This window comes from Metopolophium dirhodum, chromosome 2 (assembly GCF_019925205.1).
Source record: "Metopolophium dirhodum isolate CAU chromosome 2, ASM1992520v1, whole genome shotgun sequence".
Taxonomy (NCBI): domain Eukaryota; kingdom Metazoa; phylum Arthropoda; class Insecta; order Hemiptera; family Aphididae; genus Metopolophium; species Metopolophium dirhodum.
Window position 1 is genome coordinate 23,701,990 of NC_083561.1, and position 22,989 is coordinate 23,724,978.

The 22,989-nt window shown below is 34.8% G+C and overlaps 1 protein-coding gene across 1 annotated transcript in view; it reads right to left on the reverse strand.

The window, feature by feature from the left end:
* Positions 1-471: 471 nt before the first annotated feature.
* LOC132938022 (homeotic protein Sex combs reduced) overlaps positions 472-22,989 on the reverse strand; it is a 34,189-nt gene continuing 11,671 nt past the window's right edge. Inside the window, exon 2 of the mRNA XM_061004676.1 lies at positions 472-3,685. Coding sequence (XP_060860659.1) covers positions 3,390-3,685 — 296 coding nt within the window. The 3' untranslated portion in view covers positions 472-3,389. The remainder of the gene's footprint in view (positions 3,686-22,989) is intronic.

Consider the following 22,989-nt stretch of genomic DNA (forward strand, 5'->3'; position numbering starts at 1 on the left):
AAAAAATAAAATTTAAAGTTAATGTTAATGCGTGGTGTAGTCAACTTAACATACACGCGAGTGACGATGGGAATATAACGGCGTTGCAGTCGTCATCGTGCCCTGCAAAGGGTTTATCGTAAAAAACGTAAAACCTCCTCTCTTCGACGGCTTCAGTACATATATGTACCTACACATACCCAATACCAATAAAGTATAGCTACTTAATGATGTTATAAAGACTTGATTAAACGCTGTTCGTTCGTTGCAGGACTGCGCCCCTCAAAAAAGTCAATTACTGATTCAATAATATTATTATGTATATGTACAGTCGTTATTATTATTAGGTATCGGAAACAGTGTTGCGACAGCAGCTACACAACCCATTAAAATACAAATCGAGAATCGAGGAACAAAAAAATAACACGCACACTATGTTTATTTCATTATTTTTTTTATTATTATCATCGTTTGGATTCTTACAGAGAATTTTCAAAACACACCGTAACATCTTTTAACATAATATTATCTATTTACAATGGAAAAAAAAATTAAAAATTAAAACAGGCATATAATTTTTTATATAGTATATAATATATTAATTTATTATATATGTATATATATATTCATATTATAATATTAAATATTATAGTAATTAAAAAAAAAATTCTTGCAGGTTTCTTCTTCACGGTATAATATTATGTTATAATATTATTATTCGTGTGTAAAACTGTGAAAATATTTGTATATAATCGTATTATATAATAAACCTTGTAGATAAACTATACGCGTTTAAAATTTAATGTATATTACTATGTACAAATTATTATCATTGAAACATATAATTTATTGTTTTGATTATAATAATTTATTTATGCTCTCGATCGATACTCTAATGATTCGAGACAAAAAAAATATATCATGAGTGACAGCAACATGACAAGACTAATAATTATAAATTAATATATTAATATTTTTATTTTCTATACAGTATACGCTATGATAGAATCGTCTTTCTACATCTAGTTTACATTTTTTTTTCTTTTTACAACAAAAATCAAACAATAAATATTGCACTTTTATAATAGTTAAATAGTTTTGAAACAAAATATCGTCATCGACATAGCAAAAAATCAAAAAAAAGCCTGGAAACTGTTCATGATTTAAAAAAAAATATAGGAGAATAAAATAATTAAAGAAAGAACAATAAAATAAGAAAACAAATCATAAAAAAACAACTAGGTATTTTAATGTTTAAATATCTTGTTCTTAGAAACTAAAACATAATAATGATAATAATATAATAATAATAATAATAATAATAATAATAATAATAAAATAAAGAAAAATCACAGACTCTGGGTTAACACATTTACAGAAAATAGTTACAGCGTAATTTATAATATATTTTATACCTTTTTATACTATTTAAGTATATGTATATATATTATATATAGAATATTTACATTTTGTTGTTTCATATAATATGATGAATAATTTACAATAAAACCGTATAATATAGTAAAAATACTAATAATATCAACACGATAGTTGTACGTGTGCGACGACGTATAAATAATATAATATAATATGATATATTATTATAACGATTTTAAAATTACATTGTACATTTTTTTCTTAATTTCGTGAAAACCGGTTTGAGTGCAATAGTAAAATACAATGAAATATTGTATTTTTATGTAATATTGCGTACATAAATAGGTTTCATTATAATTTTATAATATTATAGTACTGCCGATGAGTTCGTTTCCGATAAAACTCTGCCTAAAAGCGTGTAACATTTTATGAGTGCGGATTCTATCCAACCCTACCCCCCCCCCCCCCCCATACGCTCCTCCGGTCTTCCGGTCCTCGTCGGGATCGATGGCTAAAAATTAAAGTGTGATAGCGGAAGTCGAATAGGTGAGAAAGTCGCTCGCTGTCGATTTATCGATTTTTTGGAGATCGCGGAGGTTCGTTGACAAGAAACCCACTTCAAATTATTTGAAAATATTAATATTTTCCGGTTTGTTATGACGTGAGAATTATGTGTGCCTCCTATGTGTATGCGACAGTGCGACGGCGTATTAACGGCATGAAACAACAATGGTACTTATTATTATAATAATACACTTGTGAAATAATCGATCTATACGAATAATGCGATCAATGTCATTGACGAAAACCGTCGAAATCAATCGGGCGCGCTCAAAATAGTTATCGCTCAAAATAGTAAAAATGTACGATATACACCGGACACATAATATTATTATAATAAGTAGTTATTTGTGCGCGCCGTATAATGTGCGATACGTATAGGTACTAATAAAGTTTTACACATCCGATCGATCCCGCGCAATTGTCTCCTCCTTTCTTATCATATTTTTTTTATTTTCGCGCATCATCGTCTCTCTATTGCACAAATAGTTATTGCTACGATGTACGTAACGAATAATAATTGATAGGTACCTCCGATTATAGTCCTAAATGTTAATTCTCGCCTACACAGCGGCACACGAACCGCGGGTGTTATCTATACATTATATTCTGCCGAGTATTAAAATATAGTCTTCTAGGTTGTTTATTTTTCTGTTTTCGTGCTCGGGTACACAACACTCAAATCTTTACGTTCACACCGTCCGGAAACAGTATATAGCAATTGGGTGTACTATTAAGATAGGGTGTCCGTATCACGCATATTATATACGAACCGAAGATTTTACGATTGCCCACATTTAAAATCGGTCTTGCAATGGGTGTGTAATTTATTGTCACAATATATAACAAAAAATGGTATGATATAACACGAAATCGAACGAAAGGTGTCGAGAGAAAGGTTTTTTTTTTGATTTTTTGTTTTTTTAATACGACGTGCTTCCATTACATTTTATTATATTATTATTTAAAAACACATTTACACAATAGTATTACACGATACAACATAATATTATTTAAATTATGATGTCCAAGCGATCAAATTGAATACAAATCGCAATATGAAATGAAATAAAATAGTATTCACCTATAAAATATAAATATATAAATACATAATTATAATATATTATATATATATTACTTTTTTTTTAATATCGATATTGTACACTTTTTACACACATATATTATAGTTACAGTGTCATGACGGTCGATATGCGGAGTCGCGAATTTCCCGCATACCCGCCCGTCGTGTAACGTTCGCGTGACGCGTTTTCGCACGTCTTACGCGAATTTTATTTTTCAAAATATTTTTTACGTATTATTAATTTAACGGTTGTCTTACCTATCGCGTGCTCGCCGCTATAAGCGACGCCGAGGCCGTTGCCCGCCGTCGATGTGGATGAACCGACATCCGGCGAATGCGACGACGACGACGGCGCCGCTTAAACGGAACCGTTAAATTAATAATACGAATCTCAGGTGGTGAGGTGCGTGAAGGGGTACGGGGTGCCGTAGGGCTGGGCGGCCATGTGATAGTGGTACGGCACCATGTTCATGCTGGCCATCTTGTGCTCCTTTTTCCACTTCATCCGCCTGTTCTGGAACCATATCTTTATCTGCCGCTCGGTCAGGCACAGCGCGTGCGCGATCTCGATCCTCCGCCGCCTGGTCAGGTACCGGTTGAAGTGGAACTCTTTCTCCAGCTCAAGCGTCTGGTAACGGGTGTAAGACGTGCGCTGCCGTTTCGTCTCGCCGTTGGCGTTCACCGTACCTGCAAACATCGAACGCAAAACGCATGAGAACAAACACTAATATTACAATAATATAATATGTGGTGGTGATGACGATGACGATGGGTGTCTGTCAATTATTGTTATAAGCTGTCCATAGTAAAGGTGTTACGATAACGATATATTATATAAATGTCGTGCAAAGGGTAGGTTTTATAGGAAGGGCCCACATAAAATTTTGGGCCGCTGTACTAAAATATGTTTTTGCGGGCCCTATATACAAAACTTCCAATAAAATACAACGATACACGTTACTACAGAATTACTTAATATATTATTACATACAATTATATCTTCAAATACCTATCAAAAAACCATTTCAACGGGCCCTAAAAATATAGCCGGGCCCCTGTGCTCCATGTCCAACCGCCCAACCTCTAGCGAAGACCTTGGGTATATTATATTTTGATATCATTGCAGATTATAATTAATAAATATGCTACTAAGTTCTAGTATTTATCAACCTGTATACATATATAAACATAATATAGTGGTATAAAATCGTCACGTTATAATATAGGTATTTTCAACTCGCAAGTGCGAACAAAACAAGTTGTGAAAGTATTTTCGTTATACCTCTATACATACTATATTATAGTGTAGTTGTTAAATAAAGGAAGCAGTAAAAATAATAATTTTCGGAACATCAGGCGATTTAAAATATTATTTGAAATTAACTTTTAATTTTAAATTCAATTTCAGTATCGTTGATTTCACGTTTGAAGTTATAGTTTTCAACTGTATTCGATCATTTTAAAGACATTTTCTATTTTAGAATAAAATCGACTCAATCGTATTAATCATGGTGTCATAGACGTGCTTTTCAAAGGTTATCTACGTACAATATGTATAGATTTGAATATTTGTTTTCACAAGTTATTGAAATGGAAATCCAACGGAATTTATTATACGGCGAAAACAGAAAGGACGATTATGTGTTGCAGCAGCATCTAGGATTTGGAATTAATAATATCGCTACTATTATTACACATACATAGGAGTATCGCGTATAAATATAATATTATGTGTGGACATAATTTGATTTACGAGTGCGCAAATTGCAAGGTTCGTCCGTATACAAGTAGCTAAATATAGTATATACGATATGCACATATATAATAACATGTATATTTATACATTTACGTATAGGCTATATAGGTATACCAGAGTGTTATTATGTGAAATTTTTTACTGAAGTACAACACAGAAGTCGTTACTGTATAATATGTATAATATTATATATATATATGTGCGCAGTATATAATTTGTGTACACCATCAAGTTAGTATATAAACGGACCCAACCACAGATATATACATTGGGCGAGCAGACAATACGACGTAATTGACTGTTCGTCACTGGTGCTCGAAACATAGCTCGCGCGTACACACTGTAATCGTTATATACATATAGATATAAATATAAATATATATATATACATATTCAGTAAAAGACGTGTATGTATTATGTATAAATATACCTATAAATATATAGGTTTACAAGCATAAAAGAATCGCTGAAAAGCGCGCAGTGCAGTTGTTATAAATCTCTCGTATAATTAGACAACCTGTTAAACGGTCTAACGAGCATTTTTTCAACACGTCTCGTGACAACGTAGTTATATATTATTATCATACGTATAGCTAATGTGTGTTATAATTATTATTATTATTATTAATATTGTAATACGTCCGAGAGGTGTAAGCGTTAATTGTTCGGAGAGCACACGAGCGCCACGAAGTCTGCTGACGTCTTTATTACTATATATTATAATAATATATACCTGCACGTAATAATATATAATTGTACTCAATCGACTAAATTATAATGTCACTGGTGAAAAAATAACGATTTGAACAAAAGTGGTAAAATCGACGGCCGAAACGACTTCTGCAGTTCTTACACAACGGAACAAAAACACCGGATATCCGTTTCGTCGCGGGCTCCGGTAGGTACGTATATTAAACAGCGAGTGTATACCAATATGTATAATTTTAAATCAGCTGTTAATATCACTGTATACGATCCGATATACTGTCGTGAGCGTCACACTCGAAAAACGTTTAATCCCCCAGCCAGCGTCTAGACCGTGTACCGCTGTGCAGCCGGAATTAGTGGTCTGGTGCGGAGGGTGGAGGGGGAGGTCGCTTTCGAGTAGACATTCCGAGACAAATTTCGTGTACTTACACGACACGGGCATGTCTTTTTTTTGTTTTCCGCGCGTGTATTCTACTTGTCGGTGGTGACGTGTATATGACACGCGCGTTCAGAGGTTGCCAAAAATACGAAACAAAAAAATAGTCAAAAACGTGATAACATCGATAAAACACGACCTGAAAATATGCCTCCTTCTGCCTCTCGCTGACTCACGTACGATATTATTATAATATATTAACAAGCTACACCGCATACGAGTTAAGCTGCTACGGGGGCTGAAGTATCCCCCCTCGGATACTATTTCAAAGATTCTCTCTCGTCGATGGTTCACCCACAAAAATGTGTACTACTTTACAGACTCTAACAGTATATAGTATATATTATGTAATTATTAACCGTGTACTTTATACTATGACTATATAATATTTCGCTTATGGTTTTTAATGCTATATTTCGTGTCTACCCCACCCTGTATAGCTATATATTACGTCCCTGCGCGTAGGTAAAATATAATATTTTATTATGTAATAATATATCGTCGTCCGAGCGACTGAATCCGAAGTCAGCCGACGGTTGATTTGGGCACCAATTATTCCAGCGGTTCGAGGTTCTTGTTTATATTTTTCACGCGTCGCGACGACGGGACTCGGTTGTCACCGAGGCAGACGACGCGTCTAAAACGGTGACAGATCCGCCTGCGATACGAGACATGTCGGTAATGACGACGTCGTCGTCACCGTCGCCGTCGTCGAGTGGGCGCGCAGTAATTATTATTATTATTATACGATTTTTTTTTTTTTTAAATTGTTATACTTTTATATTTTTTTTGTTCGGGAAAACGTCAAAACCGCCGACGAATTTTCGCCCCGCGAACAGACATTTCGACGACTAGCGGTGACGATAATAATAATAATCAGACAAATTAACCGTTGACGTGTATCGTCGGGTCCATGTTTTATTTTAGACTCTTCATATCCCATAATATTATTCATGAATATGTATATTTATATTTCCATCCGCCGTAGAAGTTTATTATTATTTCTAGTTTCGTTGTACGGACACGGCGTAGATCGGTGGTGATACGATTCGTCTCGATCGCTACCGCAGAGACAAGACATTAACTGGCCTTTAATTTTTCTATCTTGTTTATACACACCACGACCACGTCGTCACAATGTCACATTCTGTTCTATCGTAATATTATACTATCGTATTTATGCAAAACGCGATGGTCGTACTATATAATAAATCTATTATTAGGTATTATATAATATCTATATTAGGACAAAAGAGTATAAAATGTACTCTCTGGTCTAAACATTTTCGACGATACATAAACACAAAACCTAACTTCTTTCTTTATACGCGTGTAGAGGTTGAAATTAAACTATAATATATTATTATAATTTATAAGCATACGATGCAACTGCAGCTTTGTACAAGTATATTAGGTATATTAAACGTTATAGACGTAGACTTTTCCGAAAGCCTTTTACTGAGTGAATTTTTTAAATTTATTTAATAGTAGTTGGCGTAAGATCATAGAGATCTGGATATCCGCTGTCGATCGCTGGTCGCAAACATTGTATGGAGTGCGCGATATGATGGTCAGGAAAAATTGTTGTCGTGAACTTTTTTTTCTGGGTGGGACTCAATAACAATTATTATTCCCGACGTCGTCTGTTAAAAATATTACGATATACTAAAATACAATAAAAATTATTAATTTTTGTTTGTCGGGTTTTATTTTTTAATGTCTACTATATATTATAGACTATAACGACGTGCTGACAAAAGCTCACTTACGATCGTTTTACAGCTGCAGACACTCACGGAGATTTATTTCGTTACGTTTGCCAATTTATTTTCCAGTTTACATATATAGGTACCTCTAATAATATATTATAATATTATAAATTAAACAGTTCTACGTACACGCTTCAATGGTGCGGTACGTATACGTATAGGTACGTATAGGCATTACATACGTTAACTATATTGTCTGTGGTCATTTCGTATGGTATATTTATTATTTTATCTCTCGAATATTAGTAACAAATTTATCGTTATTATAACAAAAACATACATAGTATACATAAACGATGGATATTAAAATGTATAATTATGATCGATCGACCAATTTCGTGTAAGTTATTTTCTCAACACAATAACAAGGAATTAACAATATAATATAAATACCTATATATTTATCGCAAATATATATTTTTGATAATGCTATAGCTAGGTACAAGCGTACAGCATAGGTACAAATAAATAGCCACTCATATTTAAAAATGTGCCTATATAGAAACCTATAACCGAAGACAGTAAAAAATGGTTTGCGCCGCGGCAATCGTCTGCAACAAATGAAATTCGAATAGACTTCAAATATTGAATATTTTATTTAAAATATCGAGAGGTTAATTTGGAATTTTAAAAGGTCGTTTTTTACATGTGCACAGTGTTCAAGTATTTTAATAAGGCCAATTTTAACAAACGATCGTTCGTATAATTTAAATCGGCTGTAATTCTTTGAAAACAAAAAATGATTAATTTAAAGAGCATTACTCATTAGAAGACGCTGCTGTCAAGATAAATATACTTTATTTGTTATTTTGATTATTCTGTTTTCTCAAGTATCACTGTATTTTGATGAAATAAATTAAAAATAATCGTAAATCGAAATAATGATTAGGAGGTATAGGTATAACATAAAATTATACGTATATTTATAGTAACACCAAGAACGATAAATTCGTCGGTCTGTGATAAACACGATGATTACACGGTTACCTATACATCTATTTGGAATATTTTTTCTAGACCGTCAAAGTATAGACTACATAGTATCCAAAATATTATCATATACATATTACACTGACGTGTGTGCCATTAAATTAGTATTCTGTTTATTTCATACCGTTATAATGTAATATAATAAATAATAATTTACAATCACAAAATAAATTCAACACAATATAAAATTATAATATTATCATAATATCATTGCCGTTAATAAATATTCGAGTATACTATTTATAAAATATTTTATGAATTAAACACAAAAATTAACACGTGCGATAAATCGGTTGTTTTTAGTAGTACTAATTTCCAGTTAGTGTTGGTGGGAGGGGGGTAGTCACTAGTAATTATGGGGACGAGAACTTCAGCCATTTTTCCATCAATCGAGTAGTTATATTACACGCGAGGACGAGGATTATACCGTATTCATTGTACTATATTATTTGGTGTGGAAGGATCCCATCGAATGACTTGACGTTTTCGACGATGACCGTGCGACTTTGATCCCGACCAACCGTTTCGCTGCCGCCGCCGCCATGACCGATCGCGGCCAACTGTATTATATTCAACGAGTCAGTATTATTATAATATACCAAGGTATATGTTGTACGCGAAATGTGGACCAGCCCCCGTATAATATAATATATTGTGACTCGCGTATCTAGATAATAATAATTTCGTTTCGTCGGCGCTCGCTGACGGCCGGACAACGAGTGTTTCGTAATAATAATATATCAAACACATATAATATAGGTATACAACAACTACCGTACAATATTGTTTGTGTTCAACATGTTTTGTGTTCTTGGTACGTGTGATGTGCGCCGCGGAAATGGAAAACCGCGACCTGCGAAAAACGCCGGTTGCCTTCGCGGTTACACCCTATACTCGGGCCTTTGGAAGAGGAGCTGTAGTGTGTGTGTGTTGGGGGGGGGGGAGGGGTTGGAAAAAGAAACGTTCGCGAGAAGAACGCGTCGGCAACGGTGCAATAATGTTGTATATCTATATGTATATATGCCCTGCACCAGTATATATGCGCCACGAGGTAAGTGAAAACGATTTGAGTGACGGGCCGACCCGCGAGCGTATATAAACCCGAGTGCGTGGCGTACATATACACACGCGCGTTGAAAAGAGAGTCCCGGACAGTTATAAATGGCCAGACGGCGGCGTTACGCGCACTCACCCCTTCGCCGTCCCTCCCCGTCGGACAAAAAAAAAAAAAAAAAAAAAACAGTCGAAATAACCTCCGCGTGTGAGTTCCGCGGCTTTCGAAATTGTGTTTATTGAAACCGAGTACACCTAACTGTATACACCTAGGCGTAGCGATATTACATGCGTGTGCGCGACAACGGTCCGCGCGCGTTTGTGCGAGCGAGAGGAAACAATAATAATAATAATAATAATAATAATAATACGAAAAAATCCCCTGTACGCGAAACGTATACACCTACGCGGTGTATAGCTGCGGTACCTATAATACTACCACTCGCGTATAATACGAGTAAGAGCGACCGAGAAAGAGTGTCTGAGGGACGCAGCGATATAATATAGGTAGGTAAACGGGCGCACAACAATTTACGGCGGGAGATATTTGAAACAAATTGAATCGGATGTAGAGTCGGAATTTTTCCTAAATATATATATATTATATATAATAACATTTCGCCCGTATATACCTTTACCGTGGGTATACGACCTATCGCTTTACTATAATATATATATGTAATATTATGACGTGCAGCAGTCTAGTTCCTTGGAGCTCGACAGCGCCGTAATTGAATGCGACGCTGCTGGCGCACTGCGTGGACGCGGTCCGAGGAACCGTGGTACAAATCGTTCGCGTAATAGTGTACCGCGGTTGGGGTGGAATGGTGGGCCGTCACGTTTCAAACGGCAAATTATATCGCGGTTATGACACATGCGGCAAAGACGCCACCACCGCCACCCGTACCACCACTACCACCACTATAGTACCGGTCAGAGAGACGTCGCGCGTATATATATATATCCATCAGCTATAGGTGGTGGAAAGGGGTGTATTGTAAGGGTGTGTTTTTATAATAGGTCCGGATCGCTAGCGCTGGAGAGTGCGACTGTGTGCGGGCAGCGGTTCACCCTGTCACAAAAAGCGGGAATAGTGTGTATATAAAACTAATTGCGCGGGGTGGAAGACCGGATATATAGAATAGAATAATATGTACCTACACGGAAGTTTTCTCCCGAGACATTCGAACGTGAACCGCGATAGTTTCTACTCCACTATAATAATAGTGTACATACATTGCATCGTATATACGACCACGGGACTGCACGATTATAGTATCATAATATTATGTATATTAAACAATACATATTATAAATTATTGTCGTTTGTGTCCATTAATGTCTAGACCATTAAAATAACAGTCGCGGGACTCGTTCAAGTGTGTAATATTAGTGTAATATACTGAAGTATGTAAAGGTATACCTGTCCAAGTTTGAAAAAAACAACGCGCCATTAAAAAAATAACGCGTTGATAAACTCACGACGAGCGAGTTCGCGAAATCGTATGTGCATATATTATACTAAGCGCCAGATTAAAAATGGTTAAAAATAAACGATTCGCCCGTACTTGCCAAGTGCTCCCACATCCATGGAAGTGACCAAGATCGCAAACGCACGTTTATATATATATGTATATATGTATACATATGTATAATAATGTAATAATAATAATATTATAATATACTTTAAAACTCGCGTACCGTATCCAAACTCGATTTAAACGCAATTTGTTAACGTTGCCAAAACAAAATAAAATAAAATAAATAGTTTTGTTCACTCGCATAGTTGTCTATCTCTGAAGTATAATATAGTCTGTTAGAATAGTGTGCACTATATAGCTGTATTTTCCGCAATATCTGTATATTGTATAGATTCTTATAATTTATACGTGGCGAATAGAATAGATAATAATAGCTAAAAAAAAATGTTATTGATTTAAGCTGTTTTTTTTAATTTATTAAAAATTAAAAAATAACCTTTAATCAACATACAATTTTCTACCGGATGTATACGATAAGCATGCAGGGGCCATAAGATCAATCCTACTATACTGTATGTATATCTCGAAAATGATCACAGACATAATATGATAAATATAAAAAAAAAATATATAATGTTTAGAATAACTGTAATATCTAGGTATACCTAGGCTACCTAGCTATTGCTCAGAATCTATAATATAATTCATACTAACGGAAAAGTCTACTCAGTATAATATATCGTAACGTATAGGTAAAACTGTACAAAAATATTATTACTGAAACATAATCAATTGTGATTACTCTATGGTTATCATTATATTTGTCTACTTAGGACACACTAGTTTTGTCGATAACATACCTATAAAAAGCTATTTATTATCGTTGATGGTTTTTATATTTCTTCATATTCATTACACAAAATATAATGGACGATGTGTTAAAACAAATTAAATAAACGCGTCAATTACTTTTGTATTGCATAATATGCATACATATTGTTAACATAATTAGGTACCTATTTAATTTGTATAATAAAGTTTTTATTTAATTTCTTGTCACAATGTTATTAGGCAATAAGTAATAATTGTTATAGTATTTATTCACCGTTACAAATATTGTACAGCCGATAATAATATACTCCATATATGCATCCGGTGACTCATCGTAAATTGATAAAAAATAATTCTGGACCCCTTTTTACTTTATATGATTGTCAGTCATAGGAATAATATACGTAACTCGATAACATCGAAAGGTTATTTTACATTAATAGTTATTATATAATTTCCAAACAATTTAACTCGTTTCTAAACTCGTATTTTCAAACATAAGATTTTCGAACGTTTATTAATATAGTACCTAAATTTGAAATTAATCAGAAATTTGACTTTCATCACAATATTCAAAATATTGAAATATTATACATTTGGAACGCATAAAAAATAAATTTTACTCAAAATGTACACTTGTTTTTCATATTATCAGTTCTGATGAAGTCACGATATGAATAAATATCATACACAATAACTGTTACAAATAATATAATCGTAGAAAAATAATTAATTAGTGTCAAGTGTATTTTATCTCGTTATTTGTAATTTTATTAGCTTTCACCAAAACAGTATTTCAGATCAAAATTATTATAATATATTGTTTAAATTTACATTGTCCACTATGGACATTTATTGTTATAATATTATTAAATTATATTGTTTTAAATTAATTTTTATCGAATCACCACAATCGTGAGTGCGTCATCTTTACTATAATTTAGATTGTAGAATATAATATTATTTTTAATTCTCCTCATATATGTTTCCAAGTAAGAACTATTATTATTTTTTTTGAACTGACCGACAAAAGTGCACAATAATATTATATCATTCTATACGAATTGGTCCCGTCGGGTATCCCGGAATCGATATCCTAAGACGAGATTCGAACTTTACCATAAACTTTAAGTTATAGAAAGCCAGACAGGACCAGCTGGTACCGCGTTGACGAGTTATTTTTCATATTCGTGAACCGCACTTGCACAGCATGTAATTATACCATGTAGTGTGCACATGGTTTTTCAACAAAACTACAAAACCATGACAGTTGTAAATTCTATAAATTAGTATACCCATTGGACGAAACACCACTGGATATGATAATACAATATTATATGATGTGCATAATATACATTGGGGTGCGAAGCCTCTTGGACACCGGCCAGGCGCGCGTAGTTTATGATGTACGGATTGCGGGCGGTGGTGGCGGCGTCGACGGCGATAAGGCCGAGTGATTTCGTCAACCCAACAACAATAATATTGTGTTTTTTCGTAGGTTCAAGAGGAATTCGATAGGAAAATACTCGTCCACATCGCACAGAACGTCAAAACGAAAATAGATTTCGAATGTATTCCGTCAAAAATAATGTTTAAAATATAATTAATATAACAATAACATATGAAACCAATAAATCATATAGTTTGTATAATCCGTGTTTTTTCCGGTACCGATTGAAATTCGTTAAATTTTGAATGTAACCAAAACAGAACGACGTCACACGTCATTAGGTATATAATAAGTCTAAGAGAATAGCTATGCCAAATGTCATGTCAAGAACATGGTGTTTATTTTATATTACTATACTATATTGTGATAATTGCATATTAAAAATTTACTAGAAAACAACTTTTTACGTATAGCCGCCCTCTTTCACTACCATCACACACACACATCATAAATCGGTTCGATGCAGCAATTATTAAGTAATGTGACGCGATCGCACCGTGCCTTATCGGTTTTTTTGTCTCTTCACGTCATAAATGTTACTATATACATTATTATATTGAATAGTATGTATTATGTACATGACCGAGTCGTCAGCGTATGTAAGTCATAATTGCATGATAAATATAATATAATATCGCAACGATAACCTGCAGCTGTACGCATGGAACGTGAACAAGAATGATAAGACCGGTGACAAAAATAATGCTGAGACGTGTGTGTGTGTGTGTGTTTAATCACTCAGACCAAAAAAAAAAGGATTCTACTTATAAGTCATTTCGTCGTCATTACTTTAAACAACAGGCGTGATAAGACTTTACAGAACGTGTATATATTATAATATAATATAATATACACATTTTTGAGAGCAGTTACGAAACTTTTAGTCTTCTCGTTATTGAGTACAACGTGCCATGATAACAAGAAAGAAATTGGGCAACAGTTATTAAATATTATATTATTATGATTGTGAATTAGATGACTCGATCGCCACTTATTATATCGTTGTCGTGATAAACGCATTATTATCTTAGTGTAGTAAAATAATTATACTCGTCTCGGTCCAAAGCGGTGACGTAGTGTTCGGTTGAGTTTTCATATATATGGTATTATTGTGGTAATATAAAAACTACTCATATCTGACTAGGTCACCTTTTTATAGCTGTTATATTTTACGCGGGTCAAACGAATCTTTGACGATAAGCTAACAGCACTGCATACATATAGATAGGTGACAATATGCAATATTATAATGCGTGATATTGTCAGCGTTCGTCATTCTTTCACGCGCCGTTTTCCATATCGAAATAAAATTATAATTGTAAATATTGTAAACGCGAACGGCGAGCACAGTCGACCGAAATCCTGTACGGCCGCTTACAATAATAAGTCCGTCCGGATTATATGAATAATGTGACTGCGCTACACACGAAACCACACGCAATAAATCACCTTCAACCGACTCGGACGACTGTCCATATACGTATACCTTGGTGTATACATAATAATATTACGTATAATAATATATACAGCCGGTATATACCTACGACGACGACGGTTTAAGGATAAACACAATATCCGATATAGACGAGACGGACGAGACGGACGGACGGCGGTACAAACTATATATATATTATGTACCTACCTATATATAAAGAGAGAGTGAGAAATAAAAACCAGAAATTTTCGTCGAGTACGTCTCACGACGCGCATTCAAATGATATTGTCGACATATTATTATTTATATATGACAAAAAAAAAATTATAAAATAGCCTATATATAATATTCGCTACAGCTAGTTCTTCGTCACCACCGTCGTATAAATAATTATTGTACAATACGATCGGCAAACATATTTTGTGCGACACGACCCCCACAAACGCCCGGAGGAACGTTACCGCGCGCGGTAATTACCGCGATCGCGCCACCGGTCGTACCGGTTTATTCCGCGGCGGTGCGCCCGTAAATCACCGCGCGCGCGTCATTTCACCCGGTCGCGACGCGCACCGCACCCTTTGAAGAGCGCACGCTGATCCGCACGCACAACAAGTCATAATAATATATTATGTACGCGAACGAAAACATCGCACTCGGTTTTATGTGTATATTATAATACCTATATTTATTTATTATTCGTGATGCGCGACTACCAGTTGCTTCTATGTAAGTACATATAATATTATTGTTATTATAATGTCTACACTGGCACCGCGGCGTGTGTTTTAAATCAATTTTCGACGTCCCGACGACATAAACACACCGAGGTTAAACACTCTAGTCGTGTTTCGGGTGCACGTATATACAATAATATAATACACTGTACACGATGGATATACGCGTGTCTATGTATATATAGGGGAAAAATAAAATACACACGCACGGCGAGAAAAACCACCGGCGGTGGCGGAGGCCCAAAAGAAATTTATGGCGTTTAGATTGGGTGCCCGGCCGGATTCCTCGGCTGTCACTCGCTAGCCGGAGATATCTCAGTCGCTGTATGTTTATATATATATTGTTATATACGCGCCCGAATAAGTGTGTGTGTGTGTGTGCTACTTACACGCACAACGGCGGTCGACCGCCGCGGGGAGGGCAAAGGAAATTTACCGTTTTCTTATACGACGTGCACACCGCATATTATATACCTATGTATCATACATTTATACCTATATATACCTTATACACAAACACACCCCCCAGTTAGCATTTGCGCCCTCCCGCCCGCGGTCAAAGTGCGGTGCAAAAAATAACGCGCATAATAAAGAATAAGTGCCGCCGCCGCGGCCAGCAGCTATCTCTCGACGTTCGTATATACACATATTACATATATATATATATATAGGTACGGCGGGCGGCGCCCTCCTCCCACGGGGTGTTGCTCTCGCGTGGCTAATAGACCTCGAACTTTTTTTTTTTTTACTGATAAAACACCATGGGAATTGGTTCGACCCGTTGTTTTTTAGGGTCCCCCGCGCTTGTCTATGTGTGCGTGTTTTTTTTTTCAGGCCAAAGGGAAACGGTTTAATTGATACACACCCGGTGATCGTAAATCAAACGTGAGATTGCGTGCGTGGTGTATTATATACGTAGGTACGTGTGTACACTGTAAGGGACAAGCAGTAGTAAGCCGCCACCGAGCGCGTGGAGTATATTATATATATATATATGGGTATACGGGTCACGGGCGGCGGTCGGGATGTCAAACGATAAAAAACAAAACGAGACTGTGGCCGGAGAAAATTGATTTTTATTTCGCCTATTCTCATAAGTAATTGTTATTTTTTTTTCATTCCGATACGGTTTTTTAATTCCATATTTATATAATACCTATTCATGTCGTTGTTTAATTGTCCGTCTCGGCCTGTTATGTTATAAATATAGGTAGGTATATATATTATAGTATATTATATACAGCTAGGTACCTAAGAACAATGGTGTACGCATTTCGTTCAAATTGTTTTTTTCGCAAACCTCCCTTAGTCCTGTATACAGATTTCGTATATAGAAAAACTGTAATAAAACATTTACGAGTGTACATATTATCGCACACACACACGAATATTAAATTGTTTATGTATACAATAGGTATTAGAGACTTAGAGTTATATTTGGCATGGTACACAGAAGATTTATGGATAGATATTTCGAAAATGAGTTGGCGGAGCTCATCATACATCATCGTATCGTTCTCGTCCACCACGGTAAAATATATAATGAACAATATTATAATGTAATATTATTAGTGTCAATGTGATGAATAATATTATTATGTATATTTATGTTATTCTTTCGCATAAACATGATGACGTGTGAAATTAACATTTTCACCGAACCCAAATCCGTATTTTTTATGAAAATTAAAATAACGATACATCAATTTATAATAAACATGTAATCTCGGACTGCAAAGTTATTAAATTTCAAATTATTGCAAATAACCTAATATTATTCCCATGGTGATTTTATAAACTATGGCACCACTCATTGTAATCGTTGTATCTATATAAGACGTAGTTTTTATCGAACGAATGTCATCGTTTCTCTGCTCATAGAATATACTATATATGTATTGTTATATATCTGTTACGTATTATGTGATTTTATGCAACAAAGTTTCATTTCTCTGAACATAAATCATGGTGTGATTAAATTGTATAAAATATATGTAGGTATAAATAAAATCGTGTTCGTCTAATCCCCGTGGTTTTTGTAGCAATCCGTCACCGTGATTAAAAGTTAATAAATAAACGAATTCATTCGGGTTGAAGCAAGTTTTCAACAAACCCGTAATTTAAAAACAGAAACAAAAATTTAAACAGCTAATATAAAATAATATGCAATGTCGTATGCCTTGCGTACGACGAATTATATATTAAAATATGTAATATTATTATCATATATTTATAATATTATGTCATAGCGATTGGCGAATTGCTCGTGCGACAGACATTTTGTCCGGGTGGCGATGGTTTGCGTCGTCGACGACATTTTCCATATTATATTATATTCGTCCGTCATCGTTCATCGTATTCGTAGATATATATAGAGTAATATATTATAATATTAGTATTTATCATATTATTATATACTGTAAGTATGTAGACGACAGAACCTAAAGTTTTCATCCTTCAAATGTTTTTGAACTTTTGACATTTTTTCAACTATAATAGTATTTTATTCTAGGACTACAATTTCATCAACTATAAAACAATTTGACAATTAAAAGCCTATGAATTATACAAATAATACAATATTAACGGTGAAATATACGGCTAACGCTGTATTTTCTCGATAGTAACTTTTTTCTTAATTGGATATATACTGGAAAAAATTTTGAATTACATGTCACTTTTTCCAAAAAGTTTATAAAAATAATAATATCTATATATTAAACCACGTTATACATATTTTACCACCCCTGGACTCGTGATTGTACGCCGTTATACTATGACCGCCTCTGCCCATTCATATATTTTACGCTGGCGATAATAAAATTCGGTTCGAAGTTCGAACCTGTTTTCCCGTCATCCTAATAATATTATACTCGCAGAAACATAACACCCATACAGCACGCATCGATAGGACCATTATTATGCAGTAGGTAGGTACATAATATTATATACCTACACACAGCGTATTTTATATGCATTTAAAATATTATAATCGTATTATTATTATTATTATTTCGTGTGTTCCTTCGTATCGGTGGCTGACATACTGTTGCACGCGGGGTGTGTGTAGTGGTACACATAATATTATAATAGTAGCTGGTTTAATACAGAGAGCATGTACGCTATATGGCCCACGCCTGCGTTCGGCACATAAATCATTCTACAAAACACACTACTAACGCTTATTTAAAAAATAAAAATCTCTGAACGGTTTTATAATATATATTATATATATATATATATATTTATAAATATTAAAACAGTAGAAAAAAAATACTTTGCCAGAACACTGTGTACACACACACACGCTCGCGCGCACACACACGCGCGCACATACTTGCACGCGCGCTTGCGGCAAACAAAGTTTTAATTATAACTTTCTTTTGTCGCCGCCGCCAAAAAGACAAAAATCCGTTGATTTCGTCGTTTATAGTATACTTTATACGACATAAATCACGCGAACCAAACGCCGCCGAGGCGACAGCGGACACTACATGTGTAATAATAATAACACGCGTGTAGGTATATCATTGTAAAAGGTAACACCGTAAACTCGTCTCTACAACATATTATAATTACTATGATTAAGGTATATAATATTATGTATTTATGAATATCTAGATAGTCAAATTTATATACAATTGTCTGTATCTCATCCCTATGAAATTTTCGTTATCTATACTCAACACTGGCAGGGACGAACATATTAATATCGCATTAAGCCGGGTTCACACTACACCGTGTCGTGTAAAATAATCACGGTTACCACAGTTACCAAACGATACCGCAAAGTTGAATGTATTCGACTTTTGGCCGGGTGGTTACATTTATAATGTGCGGATAAAGCCGGGTTCACACTTATAATGTAACCACATGGTCAAAAGTTCAATATATTCAAATATGCGGTATCGTTTGGTAACTGCAGTGTAGTGTGAACCCGGATTTATTATTATTAATTATTATTGCAATTTATTATTATTTTACTAGAATAACTGTTGTACTGTTGGGCTTCGTCTTTCCGTCGACGAGGACCGTACCGGTGCTGCAGGTGTGTTTTGTGTTTACGCGTTCGCATTTCCGTCTGGTTTGTGTACGGCGGGCGCGACGTGTGCTTTTCATAATATACAAAACGATTTTCCATCCTCGTCGTACAAATAAACTGAACGCCACCACAATGCGATAAAACCACGCCAGCGTAATCGTGTTAAATCGGGGGTTGGGGATTAACAGACTGATCGCGATAGGTCCCACGCGATTGATCGAAGTATAACTGATACCCGGTCGATAAAAGTTTTTTTTAAGTAGAAGTTACGTAGGTACAGAAATAGAGGATATTATAATATTGTTATACCTTATACAACAAAAAAATACTGTTTGGTTTTAAAAATTATTTTGTGTTATGTCTAAAATATGTTTTAAATTACCTGTCTACTTATAATTCTGTAATGAAAAAAAACCATAACACATAAGTAATATTTAATACTAATATTATTGATAGTATGCCTGTTCTTAGACTCTTAAAGCTATAAAATATTTTTATTACATTACTATAATTAATTTTCTAGTTTATATTTTTTTAAATGTAAAAAGTAACCACTATTCAATTCTTAGAAATGGTTATGACAAAATATTAATTAATGGCAAATCGTATATAATATAGTGAAAAAAAAATAATAGTTTTTACCAAAATATGCCAATGAAATTTCAAATAACTCACTCTCAGGACACTCGCATACAAATTATTTGTAGACAAATATTATGTAGGTGAATACGATGTCTATACTGCTCTTCAGGTCACCAGATAAAATATAATATTATAGGCTCTATGCCATTTTATAGACGTGAAAGAATTTATATCATATTGATCTTGCCTGATTTGAATTTTGAATCATACAGGCAAGTACGATATAGTGAGTGCAGAGTGGCAAAAGCGGATGTGCTAATATTAGCTATAACCGCCATACAAAAATAAATATAGGCTCCTGAGGGTTATATAAGAAGGTATCTAAACAGATCGTCATATTTATTGGTATTGTTTGGTATTACCAGTAATACCTTTATCAAAAGTAAATCCACATAGTACTTCGGAACGTATTTTAAAGTAGGTACCTACATTTAATATGGTTTGTAGACGTGTGACAAATTGAGTAATCTGCACAGATGAATCTGCGCTTATCGAAAGATATGTATGACGGTAGACGAGAAACGTTCAATGATTTATCGCACGATAACAATCACACTGTATAACAAGGTCATAGGTGTATATATTTTTGTTTATCGTATACATTGCACAAATACATTCATAATCAGAAAACACACATATGGTTGAGAAATTTGTATGTATTCGTTCGTCCTAATAACACAATGGTTGTAAGATATATAGTGCGTTAATTTTTTTTAACTAAAATATTGGCCACCACCCAATCGCTTCAAAATGATTACGAACCGTGGCCACGGCATATTATTGTAATAGGTACCCATACAATATAATAATATACTAATATGCATACCGTGACATCGCGGTGCGAACTCGTAGACTTTCAATCTCGGTCTGGTCCGAGATATCATGCCGTTCGGGTGGACATATATTATTATGATGATTCGAAACGCACGTGACGATGATATATTACATAAGGTACCTGTGCAGAAGACTTGGTCGTCGGCAGAAAGATAACATAACATAATATATAATATATTACAACTCCTATATATATACGGAAACGATATCGGACACATATTATACAATATATATATTGTAGAGTATAATATATCTATATTTGTCGGTTGCACGTACGCTTTTAAATCATTCCGACACGAATTGAATCTGACCGCCGGCACGCCACGGTACAACTACGACCATATCACATAATATATTTGTATATAATATACAAACGCGCGTTCCGTAAAAAAAAAACGTCTTCATCGGAAATTTTAACACACACACACACACACTCTAATTTTACAAGTAGTTTATTATAATATACGTCTTAAACGCATACACCATATATATATATATATATATATATATATATATTGTGCTTTAAGCGCGAGTGCGTGTTGTGCGTATGTTTCAATATTATCTCCATTACAGTTATTTAATTAACGCCCGACCGGGGCCGTGTGCGACGGCGGGGGCGGAGGGCCCGCCACCGATAATTTACGACGTCCTCGGCCGGCCGACAATATTGTAATAATATAATATGCGGTCCCCGTCGCCCCCTTTAAAAACGCCGAATACGGTTGTACTACTACAACGGATTGCCCGCTCTACACACACGCCGCCGATGATAGTGGTAATCGTAATATTTGTAGTTGAAGTAGACAGTAGTAGTAGTAGTAGTAATGGTGGTGGGGGTGGTGGTGGTGATGATAGTTTTATACGACCTCAAATGGCTCAAATCCTATATCACATAATATTATGTATTACACGATATACGTGTAACATTATTATAATGTTGCCGATAATTGGGGTTAACGTTTTTTTTCTAGAATTTTTATTTTTATTAATTTTATTTTTTTTTTTTTGTCTTCTTTTAATTTATTGTACGACTTATTATAATAATATGCTACAACACACGCCGTCGCTCCCCTTTTTGGCGCACTATTCAAAAGAGAGGACGGCTATACGCGCGTAACACGGCACATTTAACCTGACCGATTTGACTCCCGCCGCAGTCAGTCAGTCGTCGGCGGCATACATAAAACGTCTCCTGTGTATATGATTTACTATTATTTCGCTTTTTTTCTCGATCGCCAAAAACACATTATTTACGCCGCGTGTGATGTATAATACTGTAAATATAATATATATATATATATATATATATATATTATACGAGCATGCGTCTCCCGCATACATGTACGCGTGTATTTTTTACTCCCATCATTTGTACGGACGCGGTTTTTTTTCGACGGTTTTTTTCGTTAACATAATTTACACCACGCGCGACAGACTGTGATGTTCTGTATGGGCCGCCGCCTCGGGACGTCGTACCACCGTCTCATGTGTGCCGGAAAACTATTTCCGAATCATCTTCGCGTGTACGACAATAATATAATAGCCACACGCGATTGTATACTGCAGCGGGGCCCATCCATTCGAACGGGTTTCGCAGAACAAATTCTTATACGCTCATACTGATCGCGAGTTTCGGCCAAGTCGTACGATTCGTTTTAAATATTGTACGAGAAAATTAATATCCGGAAATCTACCAGACTGCAGAGGTCCGGAAAACTGTTCCAAGACAGCCACCAACTAACTATTATACGCGAACGTAATAGTACACATTGAGTTCCGCTCCCACTGGTTTAACCGTTTATTGGAATCAAAAAAGATAAACCAAAACCA